Below are 12,775 nucleotides of genomic sequence, written 5' to 3'. Positions count from 1 at the left end.
GTTCTCCGTGATGGACTTTTATTTTGTCGGGTATTTTCCTCGTCGTCCAATGCGGAAGTGGCGCCGTGAAGCTGGTTTTGTTTACAGAATGCATATGATCCACGTGTAGTGTCTTAGCTGTATTAATGACATAGATAATTCATATTGTATTATTCAAAATCGTTTCTTTTTTCCCATATTAAGTCTGTAATGCTCTAAAGGCTCAACAGCAGTCCGTTATGAGGAGCAGTTCGTCCGTGTCTCTGGCGGGCGGTCGTGGTTCGGGCTCAGTTCGGCTTAGTAGCCCATCCGCTTGTCCGTTAACCGCTCCGGTGGACGCTGCCGTTGAATATTTAATGGTAAAGAAAGACTTTCAGGCAGCTCTTGATACGTGCGAGAAAGGACTTGAGACTTTGAGCTCTTCTGCAGAACAGGAGGACATCTGGTGAGTTTATACATATTAAATATTATATAATATATAGTGCATTTACAGTTATTAATCTCAAATCTCATGCTAAATCTTGATTTATAGCTTCAAGTATGCAGAACTGAAAGCAGCTTTGACTATACTGGGGATTCAGGCATTGGCGGAGCTCAATCAGTGGCGTGGAGTTCTGTCATGGGTTTTGCAACAGTATGGAGAAACTGAGAAGATACCTGCCAAGATTATCCAAATGTGGTCAGAAGATTCTGCCTTAATCTCACAGATTGCATGAAATACTTCTACATGATTTCTAATGCTATATAAACTCTTTCACAGCATTCTGCTCTATGTAAAAGTGGGTGAAGGGGCCATGATGAAGGATGCAGTCTGTGATTGGCTGCACTGCTCTGGTAACATGAGCCAGGCGGGGTTCAGCACTGTAGCAGAGCTGTATTTCCTCCACGTACTGGTGCCGATGGGTCTCACGACTGAAGCTTTGGAGATGCTGGAGACTGATGTGGGTCGGGTGGCCTTCACTAGTGAACAGAGACAAGCAGCTCGAAGTTTGGTAGATATTCAGAATGAGAAAAATGCAACGTCATCCAATACAAATCCTGAATCTGTAGCTGAGGCGAAAACAACTAGTGCTTCAAAACAAGGTGACTTCCTTTTAAGTCAAATATTGCCATGCTGTTTGATTCAAACTGTATAATTGATGAGGAGGATGCAATGATGTGTTTTTGCATTTGACAGATAAACTGACTCAGCGGCTCACTTCCATAATGAGGTTGTTATACCGAGGTCTCTCAGTAGCCAGTGTGAGAATCAGATCCATTTCTCTGCGCAGAGTTTTTCTGGCTTTAATATTACTATATCTTCTTCTCGTCCGTGTAGACCCAGGTACGAGATGAGCTTGACAGTTTTATGCAGTGCATTCTTAATAAGGACTTTGATAATGATTGACTGTCATTTCCTCGCTCCAAGCTCTTCCCTCAGCTTTCCCGTGGCTACTCCACCTGCATGGACTTCTTCAGCAGACGTGGAACACCATGTTTGGACCGTATTACAGAGCCAACACCCGGAGTTAAAATTTAAATGGAGCAATCCTGGAACTAACTGTGAAATAATGTTGCTGTCTAGATTTGTAATGCTTTATATATCCGGTATTTGCCATGAGCATCACCAATTGGTGCATTTAACTGTAAATGCATTTACTTCTAAGTGCATTTACATTATAGATAAATTAATCATTTAATTATATCTAACTACTGATAACCTATTTACAATGGATGGTAATGTTTCATGCAGATCAAATGTAATTTTATTATATAATAAAAATGTGTAAATATGTTTTTGAATATATGAGTTCATGTGACTTGTGCTGCAGACACAGTATGAAAGTTATATTAACAACTATTTATTGTACATCACTTTGAATAGTTAGGGTTAAGACTTGTATTAACAAGTTTTATTAATATGTGACCCTGGACCACAAAACCAGCCTTAAGTAACACGGGTATATTTGTAGCAATACGTTGTATGGGTCAAAATTATCGTAAATCATTAGGATATTAAGATCATGTTCCATGAAGATATTTTGAAAATTTCCTACCGTAAATATATCAAAACTTAATTTTTGATTAATAATAGTTTTGCTATCATAACAAACCATACATCAATGGAAGGCTTATTTATTCAGCTTTCAGATGATGTATCAGATCTCAATTTCAGAAAACTGATCGTTATGACTGGTTTTGTGGTCCAGGGTCACATATGTCCTTTTAAAATGCACTCTTATTAATAATATACAGCCTAAAATATCAGAGGTTTTTATCTGGGATATAAACTTAAATTAAACCCATTTAAAAAATAATTTTTGTTACTTAAATGTTAACTAAAATAATTGTTTCATTTCAGCTAGTTGCCAAGGCAAGGTGAAATATTAAAATTACTAAAACTACATAAACTGAGCCTAATGAATAAATAATAAAAAAGGACAAAAACACAACAAGATTTCTAAAACTTTACTAAAGCACAAAATATCAGCTGGACCTGGATGAGACCGGAAGCCAGACACATAACATTTACAAATGGCCACGCCTTACGGAAAAAAATTAAAAATTAAATCTAATTAAAAAGATTAACAAAATGTCAGTGATACTGAAATAGCATTGGTTTGTATACATTAAATATAAATAGTCTATATATAACGTGTATTAGAGTGTCCTGGTATTTCAATTGGTTTAAAAAAATGCTTAAATGTTGTTAATAATAATACTAATAAAAATGTTACCTAGACATTTATTCTGAAACGGGTGTAAGTTTCGTGTGTGTGAGTGAAACTGACGCGTGAATTGAAAGTGAAAGTAAGATCAGCTGTTTCTGTTTACGTCTGTCTGAAACTCTGCTTGTTATGCTACGAGTGAAACGGGAGCTGAAGTATCTTTAAGAGGGTAAATATTTCGTCAACCTGGTTTGATTTTCTATAACCAATGCGGAGTTTAATGGTGACTGTGTCAAAACAACAGGTTTCCATAGATGCAACACCGAGAAGCGTTTACAGACGTATTTGTTTGTGGATGGGCAAGTTTTGGAGTAAAATGGCTTATCGACTAGTGGTATACAGCCGCTCTCTATCAGTGGATTATGGTAGGTCAAGAAACTTGAATACATCTTAGCACATATTTTTAATTAAAAACACTGCTACTGTAACTACTGTCGTTTCAGTCTTTTAAACCATTTTTTGAAGTTTACCCAGAAATGCTGGAACTAATAATGATCTATGATGTGTTTCAGAAGTGAGGGGACTTTTAAACTACAGTCTGTCCTGTTGTGTTAATGCTTTGCTTCAGTCCTTTTCTGCTACCACTGAACTTCTGGACATACTGAACAAGTAAAGATGCTATTATCTTTTGAATAAGTTGCACACTTGCAAACTAATTTGTTGAAAAATACTCACTTTTTGGCCAAAATGAAGATGAGTTTGTTTCTTCATCTAAACAGATGTGGAAACATTTAGCGTTACTTTATTTGAATGGGTGCCGTCAGAATGAGAGTCCAAACAGCTGATAAAAACATCACAATAATCCACAATTAATCCATGCGACTCCAGTCCATCGGTTAATGTCACAATGATGGATTGTTTCTTATAAATACACAGCTTTTCACTTCACAAGACATTAACTGATGGACTAGAGTGGATTACCTGTGATGTTTTTATCAGCTGTTTGGACACTCATGCTGACAGCACCCACTCACTGCAGAGGATCCATTTGTGAGCAAGTGACGTAATGCTAAATTTCTCCACATCTGTTCAGATGAAGAAACAAACTTTTGTGTTTCTGTAAATTTTCAATTTTGAGTCAACTTTTCCTTTAAAGATGGCGTCCATCAGATGCGATTGATGAGACGAATGTCCCACTGCAGTTGAAGAACGCCCTGGAAGCCATGAGGGACAAATCGCATCCTGCTCCACACGAAGGTTTCCTCAACTGCCTCTATCGTCAAGCCATCCGACGTAAGCGTCATATCACCCTAAAATCTTGTACTTGTGGAAATAATGTCGCTTACTGGTGTCATTCTGTCATTGTGCTGTAGGATTCTCTCAGCAGGATGCAGATGAAATATTTCACATGATCCTCAATCTCAGTCAGAAGCAGATGCCTGATGATGCTGTGGTGGGTTTTTAAAAATCAGTGCACAGATTTAGTTAAGTATGTACATTTATGTCTCAGTGTAAATGAGAATTATCAATTCTGTATGTTAAACTCTTTGTCTTACTCTTTCAGGCTCAGGAAATCCGCAGTCTCTATGAAATAAAGGTGGAGACCCAGGTGATGTGTTCAGAATGCACATACATTCATCGTATATCCAACTCTCTTTTCAGCCTCCCTTTGGCGATCTGTGAAGGAGAAAACACCCTAGTAAGCACATTAAACATTCATCAATGATATCTTTAAGTCATCATTTACTCACCCTCATGTTTTTCTAGTTTCTTACTTCTGTTGAACACAAAAGAAGATGTTCTGTAGAATGTTGGTGGTCAAACAGTTGCTGGTAGCCATTGACTTTCATAGTATGGATAAAAATGCCATGGAAGTCAATGGCTACCAGCAACAATTTGGTTACATTTTTTAATTTACATTCATTTTTAGTCATTAATTTAGTAGTGTAAATGATCCTGAACAAATCTTATATCATTCTTCCTCCCTATGTCCTTTAGGAAAGCTGCATCAACTCTTTTTTCAAGCAACAAAAGCTGGTGGACAGTGATAAGTTTTACTGTGACCGGTGTGATGAAAAGCAGCCGTCCACTCATGTGTGTTTCATTTGTTATTCTGGCTATTATCTTCTGCTAATTTCTGATGTCTAAACCATGGAAAAACTATGTGGAAGCTGCTAAATCATATAGAGAAATGCTTAGTAAGCAGGAAAGGGTGCAATATTTTGACAAACTGAAGTTAATAGGTGGTAAAGATATGTACAAGCAGTATTAATTAAGATATTAGCCTAATATTTCACCTACTTAATCAAAAAAGATAAGAACAAACAAATGTTTTCAAGATTCTTGCTCTGGAAATCCTGGTTCAGTTTGGCCAACCACAAACAGCTTTTGTTCCTTAGACAGTTTTCTGCACTCTTCTCCTAGATTTGTTATTAGTTTTGGCAGTCTATAGTACTCCAAATGTTTTTCCCGGTCCAACGATTAGTGTAGCCGAAAACATAACAATAAAGGACCATTTTCAGCAACATTAATCAGCAAAATATTCAAGTTTTGTTTATTTCAGTGGCATTGTTTACATTCAGTGCCGCCAATTGATGGCGCATCGTGAAAACATTATAATCTTTCATAATTGCGTTTCTGAGTTGAGTTTCAAGTAAGATTTTAACCTGATTTCGGCACATAGTGCAATGCATTGTGAGTTCCTTGTTTTGATTATCTTTTTTCTGTCATGTAGGAAGTGAAACTTGTCTCATTGCCTCCGATTCTGTGTGTCCACTTGAAAAGATTCAGAAACAACAATGGCTTCACCAGGAAACTCTACGACAAAGTTGCTTTTCCTGAAACATTCAGCACTTCTATTTTTGCTGCAGGGCAATCAGAAAATGTATGTTTGGTATATATTATTTAGTAAAGAACTCTGTCATAATAATAGCGTCATGCTTGATTTGTTGTGTGCTTGTTTTAGACTGGATCTAATTGTCTCAAGGCTGATGAGCATTACAGTCTCTATGCAGTAATAGTGCATATAGGAACTTCCATGTCTGGTCACTACACTGCTTATATCAACTCGACTCAGGACCAGTCGTGGCGCTATGCTGATGACAGCCAAGTGCATACAGTAAGACTGATTTATTTAATCTAAAGTTTATGTAGAAGTATCTGAAACTGAGTTAAGATGGAGATCTCAATGTAACTGAAGTTGATATGTAATTATTTAATTTATTTATCTCAGGCCACATGGGAAGATGTGAAGAATACATATATGGGATACCGTGGCTCTAGGTACGATAAACATTAGTAATTCTTCACTTGTGCAACATGTGCAGAAAATGCAGACCTATAATTACTTTATTCTCTGTGTTTATTCCAAAACATCTTCCAGTTTTTGATTATAATTGTGTATACTGTTTTAGTGCCACGGCCTACTTGCTTCTGTACAGGAAGAAGAGCTTGGATTCATCTGGATAACTGTTGGGAACACAGTAGCACTCGGCTTGATGAAGACTGTATGGTTACTGCAGAGAATATTCCAAGAATAGGACCAAACTCTGTTTATATTTTGGGTATACCTATGAAGAGAGGTGTTTAAAAATGTAAATCTGTATTTTTTCATGTTGATTGGGGTTTATATAGGACTGTATTTTGGATATGATTATGTTATTTTTGCCATTGGATATTTTGTGGAGTTTATGGATATTGTTAAATAAAAATAATAATATGTTTTCAAATATGTTGTCTGTGATCTCAAGTTCTTGCTGTAAAGCTCTAATATAAAAATACTATGCGAAAATACAATGTTTTCTCAAGCTGTTTCAACGCTACATGGAGACTCTTATTTTGAAAAACGGCAAAGCGGCAACCCGGCTTTTATTTTGAGAGGCTATCGCGCTAAATGACTTTTATTTTGAAAAACATCCATATCATGGCACTTCCCCCGCACGTCCTGATAAACTCCTCTGTTATGATCTTGTAGGTGAGTAAATGTTGTCATAAATCATGTTTCTATAAGACTTTAGTACCCAGCTGAAGATTACTTTAAACCTTCAATAAATCGGCTTTTAGCGCCTGAGTATAAAAGTATAAAACATAACGATACAATATAAGGAGAATTATGCTCAAGGAGAATTTCAGTCCATATTTTTGTTAATTGAGTGTTGCATGCTATTGAATATAATAATAGGCAATACACTGTCGTGCATTATTGTTTGTTCTCTGTTTGTTTTAGGTTTATTCTTTGCCACGGGATAAAAAGAGAGACATTAAAATGAGTAATCCACTGAGAGGAGAAGTTATAAGATTGTACAAAAATGTAAGCATTATTTTCAACTTTCTCTTTATTTTTTCCTCTGATATTTTCTTATGAAATATTGTCCAGTAATACTTTGTCATCCTTTATTAGACAACATTGGCAGCAGTGTCACAAAATAAACAAAACAAACAACAACAACAACAAAAAAAAGTAAAATTGCAATGATGACTATCTATGCATTTCTTTTCTACAGCTTCTGTATCTTGGACGGGACTATCCGAAAGGCACTGCATACTTCAGGGAGCGTCTGAAAGCAGCTTTCATGAAGAACAAAGATGTCACCGATCCTGAGAAAATCCAAAAGCTGGTTGACCGTGGAGAGTTTGTGATCAAAGAACTCGAGGCGCTTTACTTCCTCAGGAAATACAGAGCAATGAAGAAACGCTACTATGAACCAGAACATTAGCTGATGTTTCTGTCACAAGTGCCAGACTGTATATGTGTCAAAAGTTGAATCTTTTGAAATGTCTGTATTTGATGTGTTGCACTATAACAGATTTGGACATAAACATTTATTTTTAGTACTTCTACATCCTTGTCAGAGCTACAATTGACTGTTAATTGTATATGTTTTTATGTATGTTTGTATATTTAAAGACATTTCAGTTTTTTGATGTTCTAAGCAGGTGTTTGTGTAAATAACTCTACATCACAGAAAGCAAAGTTGGTTTTCCCAAAGGATTTCTCTGGCTCCTGTACCAGGTCAAACTTTCCTGCACTGCCGGACACCTTTAAGTGCAAATAATGATAAAAGTGATTGGAATAGTGTGAGTATATCTGTCCACTTATACATGTATATGTGTATATATATGCATTAAAGAATATTCTCACTTTTTCTTTAAGTACACTGTAGACTTTGTAGAAGGTGAGGTCGTCTTTTGACAGCATAAGCCCAGATTGCACTTTCATCTGTCTGCCACCTTAGAGGCAAATTTAGAAAACATCAGATACTTTGAACGAAGTCAGCAGGGTGCTTCACATATCAGAAAGTCTCATACCTGAAAGTATGCTGACAATAAGACCCACGGTGATGACCGTCACAGTCCCCAATGGGCCAAAGTACAGGTATGAGAGCGAGTACCAGTTATCAGCCAGGAAAGGCCTGTTAAAATATAGATCCTGTTATGTAACGGCCATTAGATTTTGCGTCAAGTGATTTTTGCAACCTACCTTTCTAGATTTTCTTCAGTGTTTGCAGTCCAGTTAGAGCTGCCTGAGATGTTACAGCCATGTGTCTCCAGAGGCAATGGTCTGCTGTTTTCGGGTTGTGGAGGGTAAATCTGTGCCCCAATACACACCCACAATGACAGCGCCAAACCAGACAGCAGCCCTGCCAAACCTCCCTAAAACAGACACACTTTTAAATGCATTTAGGCCATCAAAAATGCAGATGAGATTGTTTCTTCATCAGAACAGATTTGGGTAAATGTGAGCATGGTGAGCATTACATCTTGCTCACCAGTGGATACTCTGGAGTGAATGGGTGCCGTCAGAATGAGAGTTCAAACAGCAGATAAAGACATCATAAGTAATCCACACCACTTCTTCAGTCTGTCTTGTAAAATGAAAAGCCGGGTGTATGTATAAATAAAAAATAAAGATTAAATTACTTGTGGATTATTGTGATGTTTTTAATCAGCTGTTTGGACTCTCATTCTGACGGCACCCATTCACTGCAGAGGATCCATTGGTGAGCAAGTGATGCAATGCTACTGTAAATTCTCAGAATCTGTACTGATGAACAAACACACTCATCTACATCTTGGATTTTTCATTGCACGTTAAAATCTATTCATGCAAACCTTTGCGTTAGCACAAGGAAACAGGATGCCAAGAGAAAAAAGGCCCAGTAGAGGTCCGCCAACCACTCCTACGATACTAATAGCGGCCTGTTAAGGAACAAGCATATAGTAAAATTAGGATTATTCCATCATTCATTCCATAATGTCGCTTAAATAATCAGTAACCCACCTGTAGCATCCCTCCCATTAAAGATGCAACACCAGCCATTCCGATGCACACGGCACCATAAAACAAACCTGTGATTGGGGAATATCATCTAGTTCAGTAGGCAGAATCACTGATTATGCATTATTGAGCTCTAAGTGAAGATATTAACTCACTCAAGCCCTTTGAAGCCCAGGACAGCTGCTTCTCTGACAGATTGAGGTATGGACGTATCACATCTGCAATAGTTACTGCAGCCAAAGCATTTACACTGGAGGAGACTGTACTGTAAATTATAAACATGATATAATATATTGAAATATGTGGTATGAACATTTTGTCTTTAACTCACTCACATATCGTTCCATGTTTTAGGTTCCCAAAGAACCTTTCAGTGAACAGTTCTTAAAAAAAAATATTTTTTTAATGTGAAGAACATTTAAAAATTCTAAAGAACCTTCTATACGATGGAAAAATTCCATGGATGTTAAAGGTTCTTTATGGAACCACAGATGCCAATAAAGAGTGACAAATGAAACTATAATGTAACTATAATTTTCTGATTTTACATTTAATTTTTTGTCTCTTCTCTCACAACATTATCAGAACATTTTATATTAGACTTAGGGATGTAGCACAAGAGTTGTAGTTCAATGGTACTTTTTTGAGTCATGCTTTAATTGTGACAAAGAGCTGCTTGGGCAATCTGCTAAATATCTCCTTTTGTGTTCCACAGAAATTCACATGGATTTGGAATGAAATTAGGGTGGGTAAATGATAAATGTACTTTCTAGGTCTTAATAGAGAACAAACCTTAATGTGCCACTGTATGCTGCTGCCACAAATAGTCCTGGCACACCAGGATATTCTCTCAGGATGTCCAACACTAGGTATGGCATAAGCTTATTGTATATTATAGAGAGAGACATTAATGGATTGATAACGTCATATAAATCTCATTAATATGCACACGCAGTTATTTTTATTGCATTTGACATGCATTGTTGTGGTTTGTACCTGATCCAGAGCAGACACTTTCCTTGCTGTCCATGGATCACAGCTCTTATAAACAGAATATAGACATAAGCCACTAAATACTGAGCATATTGCTACTGCCCAGAGAGACACTAAGTTAATGTATAAAGCCCTGGATAGAGACAAACACAGAGAAAAGTAGTTCAGATACATATTGCATTTCTTTAAGTGAGCATTTGGGTTTTATGATTTGTGCAATGCTCACATTTTGGCATGGAAGAGGGACTTGCATGATATGTATCTTTGCACCTGAGCTTGATTGATACCATAGACGCTGGTCCAGAGGAACGTCCCTCCCACTGTGATGCTCCAGAAAGTGTGTCTCCTCAGAGGGTTTGGATCGAAGCTGAGAGGGTCAGATGACAGCATGAGAAAGGTAAGCGTTTAAATGGACAGTCCATGCAAAAATGAAAATTCTGTATTATTTATGCAACCTCATGTTTTTCCAAACCTGTACAAGCTTCTGAAGACAAAGAAACATATTTTGAACGCTGGTAACCGAGCATTTTCGGTTCCCATTTACTTCCATTATATATTCTGATGATGAAACTTAAGTCAATGAGAGCCGAAACTGTATCATTGTTAACATTCTTCATATTATCATCTCATGTGTTCTGCACAAGAACAAAAGTCATACGGGATTGGAATGACATGAGGGTGAGTAAATGATGACAGTATTTTCATCTTTCTCTGGACTATCCTTTTAATTATGCATTCCTGTACCTGTCAGTCATGTCATAACTCACTCCCATAGGTTGAGCCGCCCGCCCTGGGCGGAGTCACTGATGATAGTGTTGAATCCGCCCTGCAGCAGCACTGATTGGATAATGACAGCCAAGAGCCCGGCCAACATGATGCCCACCTGGAACACATCCGTCCACACCACTGCCTTCAGACCGCCCTGCCATGGTAAAGGGACAGTTCTTTAAAATGCACATTTTTAATAAATATACATTATGAAAACATAAAATGCCAATTCTAACAAGTTTAATTTAATATAACCGGAATTCTAAAACTTTTTTGTCATCTGAACACCTTAGACTTAAAATATTTATTTGTAGTACCATCTTCAGAGATTTTAAGTTGATATTCAAATGATTTAACAACATATTTGCTTACTCATGTTTCTCTGATGTTATTATTAATAATAATAATAATAATTATTATTATTAATAATAGTAGTAGTATGTTTTAACTCTAAAAAAATATTGTACATACTGTGAATTTATGTGCTCTGTGCATCTTGCATATTGTCAGTCAACTAAAATAAAAGGTCAACTGAAATAAAATGTGTAATAACTATACAGACTTACAATAAAAGTAGTAAAAGTGGAAAATGAAAGAAAAAACTTTAATTAAAATGAAAATGGGGGGGAAATGTAAAATAATATATATACATATATATAATAAGAACAAATATATATTCAAAATAGAATAAATATAAAATAGAATCTAAATATATAAATTCAAAATTTTAATGAAAACATTTTTTTTTTAATTACATTTTTAGTATCTACTATCTGTAGTGATACTAATATAAAACTACTGTCTTTTTAACTTACTAATGTGCAGTATAGAGTGCAAACCACTCCAGTCGATATGACGGCACCCCAGAGATCTACACCTGTGACTGAGAAGTGGAAAGAAGGGAGAGAATTCACTTGAGCAGACAGCGCTGTGCACTATCAAGCACACTTGTTACACCATACACTTCACAAGTAAAGCTGTTTCACTTACACACTTAAAAATAAAGGTTCTTTACTGTCACCGATAGTTCCAAGAAGAACCTTTAACATCCATGGAACCTTTCCATTTCTCAAAAGGTTCTTTATAGTGGAAAAAAGTTCTTTAGAGTATTAAAATGTTAAAAATAAATGGTTCTGTTAAGAACTGTTCACTGAAAGATTCCATTGCTGTGAAAATTCCATTTCGGAACGTTTATTTTTAAGAAGTAAAGGAAGCAAAGTAGAAACTTTTACTTCAAGATTCTAGAATTGTTTGTAATGGAAGAAGCGCAAAAAATCATACCTTGGTTTAAAGCCAAAGCTGGAGCATAAATAACCAGACCTGTGTATAACACCTGAGAACAAAAGTGGAAAATAGTATATTGAATTCACTGTGTTATTTAATTAGACTAATAATAGCAAGAAATCACTCACTGTCTGTATGATAAACAGGACTGTCCCAAATAGTCGAATTACTTTATTGTAACGCATCTCTAGATACTGCAAACAAAGGAAAACATGTAATTTATCTTGCAGAATCAATGCATTCTTGAAACATTTGAAACATCATTAATATATTCTACCTCAATAAACTCACTATTTTAGTTTAGATTACCATTTAAATATTTTTTTTTCCCCAAATTTAATTTTTTCTTGTCATCTCACCTCATAGGTGCTGGTTATTCCCAGTCTGTAGAAGATGGGCAGGAAAATCTCAGAGCTCACAGCCACCATGAGAACATAAGAAAAGCAGATGAGGATGAAAATGGCTCCATACTGATACACCTCCACCGGGGTCCCCAGAACGGTGATGGCTGACATAAAGCTGGCTGTCAGGGACAGAGCCACCGGCACCGCTGTCATACTCCGTCCACCCACCAAAAAGTCTGCGGAGCTGCTCTGACCTCCTCCGGCGAAGGCGTAGTAAACCCCGATACCTGCTGAGATGAGCAGCATTAAGGTGAAGACCACATAGTCCCACACACTGAAGGACGCTGCACTTGACATCCTGGTGCACATATGAACTTCTTTAACAGGGTCTCTTGATTTTACAAGGAAACAAGGTTTGCAAAATATTATCAGTAAGCATCAGGAATTACTCATTGAAAGCTGACTGTTGGGTCAGAGATTGT

General features: G+C 36.7%; 4 protein-coding genes across 6 annotated transcripts; 3 read left to right on the top strand and 1 right to left on the bottom strand.

Moving 5' to 3' along the window:
- The first annotated feature begins 39 nt into the window (after positions 1 to 39).
- pex26 (peroxisomal biogenesis factor 26) lies at positions 40 to 1,753 on the top strand. Its single transcript, XM_051107085.1, has 5 exons — positions 40 to 424; positions 512 to 658; positions 740 to 1,062; positions 1,157 to 1,303; positions 1,388 to 1,753. The coding sequence occupies exons 1-5, from the start codon at positions 219 to 221 to the stop codon at positions 1,489 to 1,491; spliced, it is 927 nt and encodes a 308-aa protein (XP_050963042.1). The 5' UTR covers positions 40 to 218; the 3' UTR covers positions 1,492 to 1,753.
- A 1,010-nt stretch (positions 1,754 to 2,763) lies between these two features.
- On the top strand, positions 2,764 to 6,357 carry usp18 (ubiquitin specific peptidase 18). Of its 2 annotated transcripts, none has more exons than XM_051107064.1 (11): positions 2,764 to 2,856; positions 2,932 to 3,052; positions 3,203 to 3,296; positions 3,784 to 3,920; positions 4,001 to 4,080; positions 4,192 to 4,326; positions 4,626 to 4,721; positions 5,362 to 5,511; positions 5,593 to 5,745; positions 5,860 to 5,909; positions 6,041 to 6,357. In XM_051107064.1, the coding sequence occupies exons 2-11, from the start codon at positions 2,983 to 2,985 to the stop codon at positions 6,093 to 6,095; spliced, it is 1,020 nt and encodes a 339-aa protein (XP_050963021.1). In that variant the 5' UTR covers positions 2,764 to 2,856; positions 2,932 to 2,982; the 3' UTR covers positions 6,096 to 6,357. The 2 variants fall into 2 exon arrangements, with proteins under 2 accessions (XP_050963021.1, XP_050963020.1); XM_051107063.1 differs by having other exon boundaries at positions 3,200 to 3,296.
- Positions 6,358 to 6,534: 177 nt separating this feature from the next.
- Positions 6,535 to 7,727, top strand: lyrm5a (LYR motif containing 5a). Of its 2 annotated transcripts, none has more exons than XM_051107016.1 (3): positions 6,535 to 6,600; positions 6,853 to 6,936; positions 7,130 to 7,727. In XM_051107016.1, the coding sequence occupies exons 2-3, from the start codon at positions 6,892 to 6,894 to the stop codon at positions 7,340 to 7,342; spliced, it is 258 nt and encodes an 85-aa protein (XP_050962973.1). In that variant the 5' UTR covers positions 6,535 to 6,600; positions 6,853 to 6,891; the 3' UTR covers positions 7,343 to 7,727. The 2 variants fall into 2 exon arrangements, with proteins under 2 accessions (XP_050962973.1, XP_050962974.1); XM_051107017.1 differs by having other exon boundaries at positions 6,552 to 6,596.
- Positions 7,728 to 7,864: 137 nt separating this feature from the next.
- On the bottom strand, positions 7,865 to 12,561 carry slc5a8 (solute carrier family 5 member 8). The gene is made up of 13 exons (XM_051107015.1): positions 12,309 to 12,561; positions 12,078 to 12,143; positions 11,947 to 11,998; positions 11,481 to 11,548; positions 10,665 to 10,819; positions 10,124 to 10,264; positions 9,901 to 10,030; positions 9,697 to 9,785; positions 9,060 to 9,169; positions 8,908 to 8,975; positions 8,739 to 8,825; positions 8,107 to 8,279; positions 7,865 to 8,038 (listed from the first exon to the last, which is right to left on the bottom strand). The coding sequence occupies exons 1-13, from the start codon at positions 12,504 to 12,506 to the stop codon at positions 7,912 to 7,914; spliced, it is 1,464 nt and encodes a 487-aa protein (XP_050962972.1). The 5' UTR covers positions 12,507 to 12,561; the 3' UTR covers positions 7,865 to 7,911.
- Positions 12,562 to 12,775: the final 214 nt, after the last annotated feature.

This window comes from Labeo rohita, chromosome 4 (genome assembly GCF_022985175.1).
Source record: "Labeo rohita strain BAU-BD-2019 chromosome 4, IGBB_LRoh.1.0, whole genome shotgun sequence".
Classification (NCBI taxonomy): Eukaryota; Metazoa; Chordata; class Actinopteri; order Cypriniformes; family Cyprinidae; genus Labeo; species Labeo rohita.
This window is presented reverse-complemented; position numbering and strand designations above follow the sequence as displayed.

Coding starts and splice junctions, on each gene's coding strand:
- pex26 (XM_051107085.1), top strand. CDS start 219: ATGAGGAGCAGTTCGTCCGTGTCTCTGGCGGGCGGTCGTGGTTCGGGC. Junction 659..739: donor GCCAAGATTATCCAAATGTG/GTCAGAAGATTC, acceptor ACTCTTTCACAG/CATTCTGCTCTATGTAAAAG. Junction 1,063..1,156: donor AACTAGTGCTTCAAAACAAG/GTGACTTCCTTT, acceptor TGCATTTGACAG/ATAAACTGACTCAGCGGCTC.
- usp18 (XM_051107063.1), top strand. CDS start 2,983: ATGGGCAAGTTTTGGAGTAAAATGGCTTATCGACTAGTGGTATACAGC. Junction 3,297..3,783: donor CTTCTGGACATACTGAACAA/GTAAAGATGCTA, acceptor TTTCCTTTAAAG/ATGGCGTCCATCAGATGCGA. Junction 5,746..5,859: donor ATGACAGCCAAGTGCATACA/GTAAGACTGATT, acceptor TATTTATCTCAG/GCCACATGGGAAGATGTGAA.
- lyrm5a (XM_051107016.1), top strand. CDS start 6,892: ATGAGTAATCCACTGAGAGGAGAAGTTATAAGATTGTACAAAAAT. Junction 6,937..7,129: donor TTATAAGATTGTACAAAAAT/GTAAGCATTATT, acceptor TCTTTTCTACAG/CTTCTGTATCTTGGACGGGA.
- slc5a8 (XM_051107015.1), bottom strand. CDS start 12,506: ATGACAGCGGTGCCGGTGGCTCTGTCCCTGACAGCCAGCTTTATGTCA. Junction 12,144..12,308: donor GAATAACCAGCACCTATGAG/GTGAGATGACAA, acceptor CTTTGTTTGCAG/TATCTAGAGATGCGTTACAA. Junction 10,820..11,480: donor GCACTCTATACTGCACATTA/GTAAGTTAAAAA, acceptor TTACCATGGCAG/GGCGGTCTGAAGGCAGTGGT.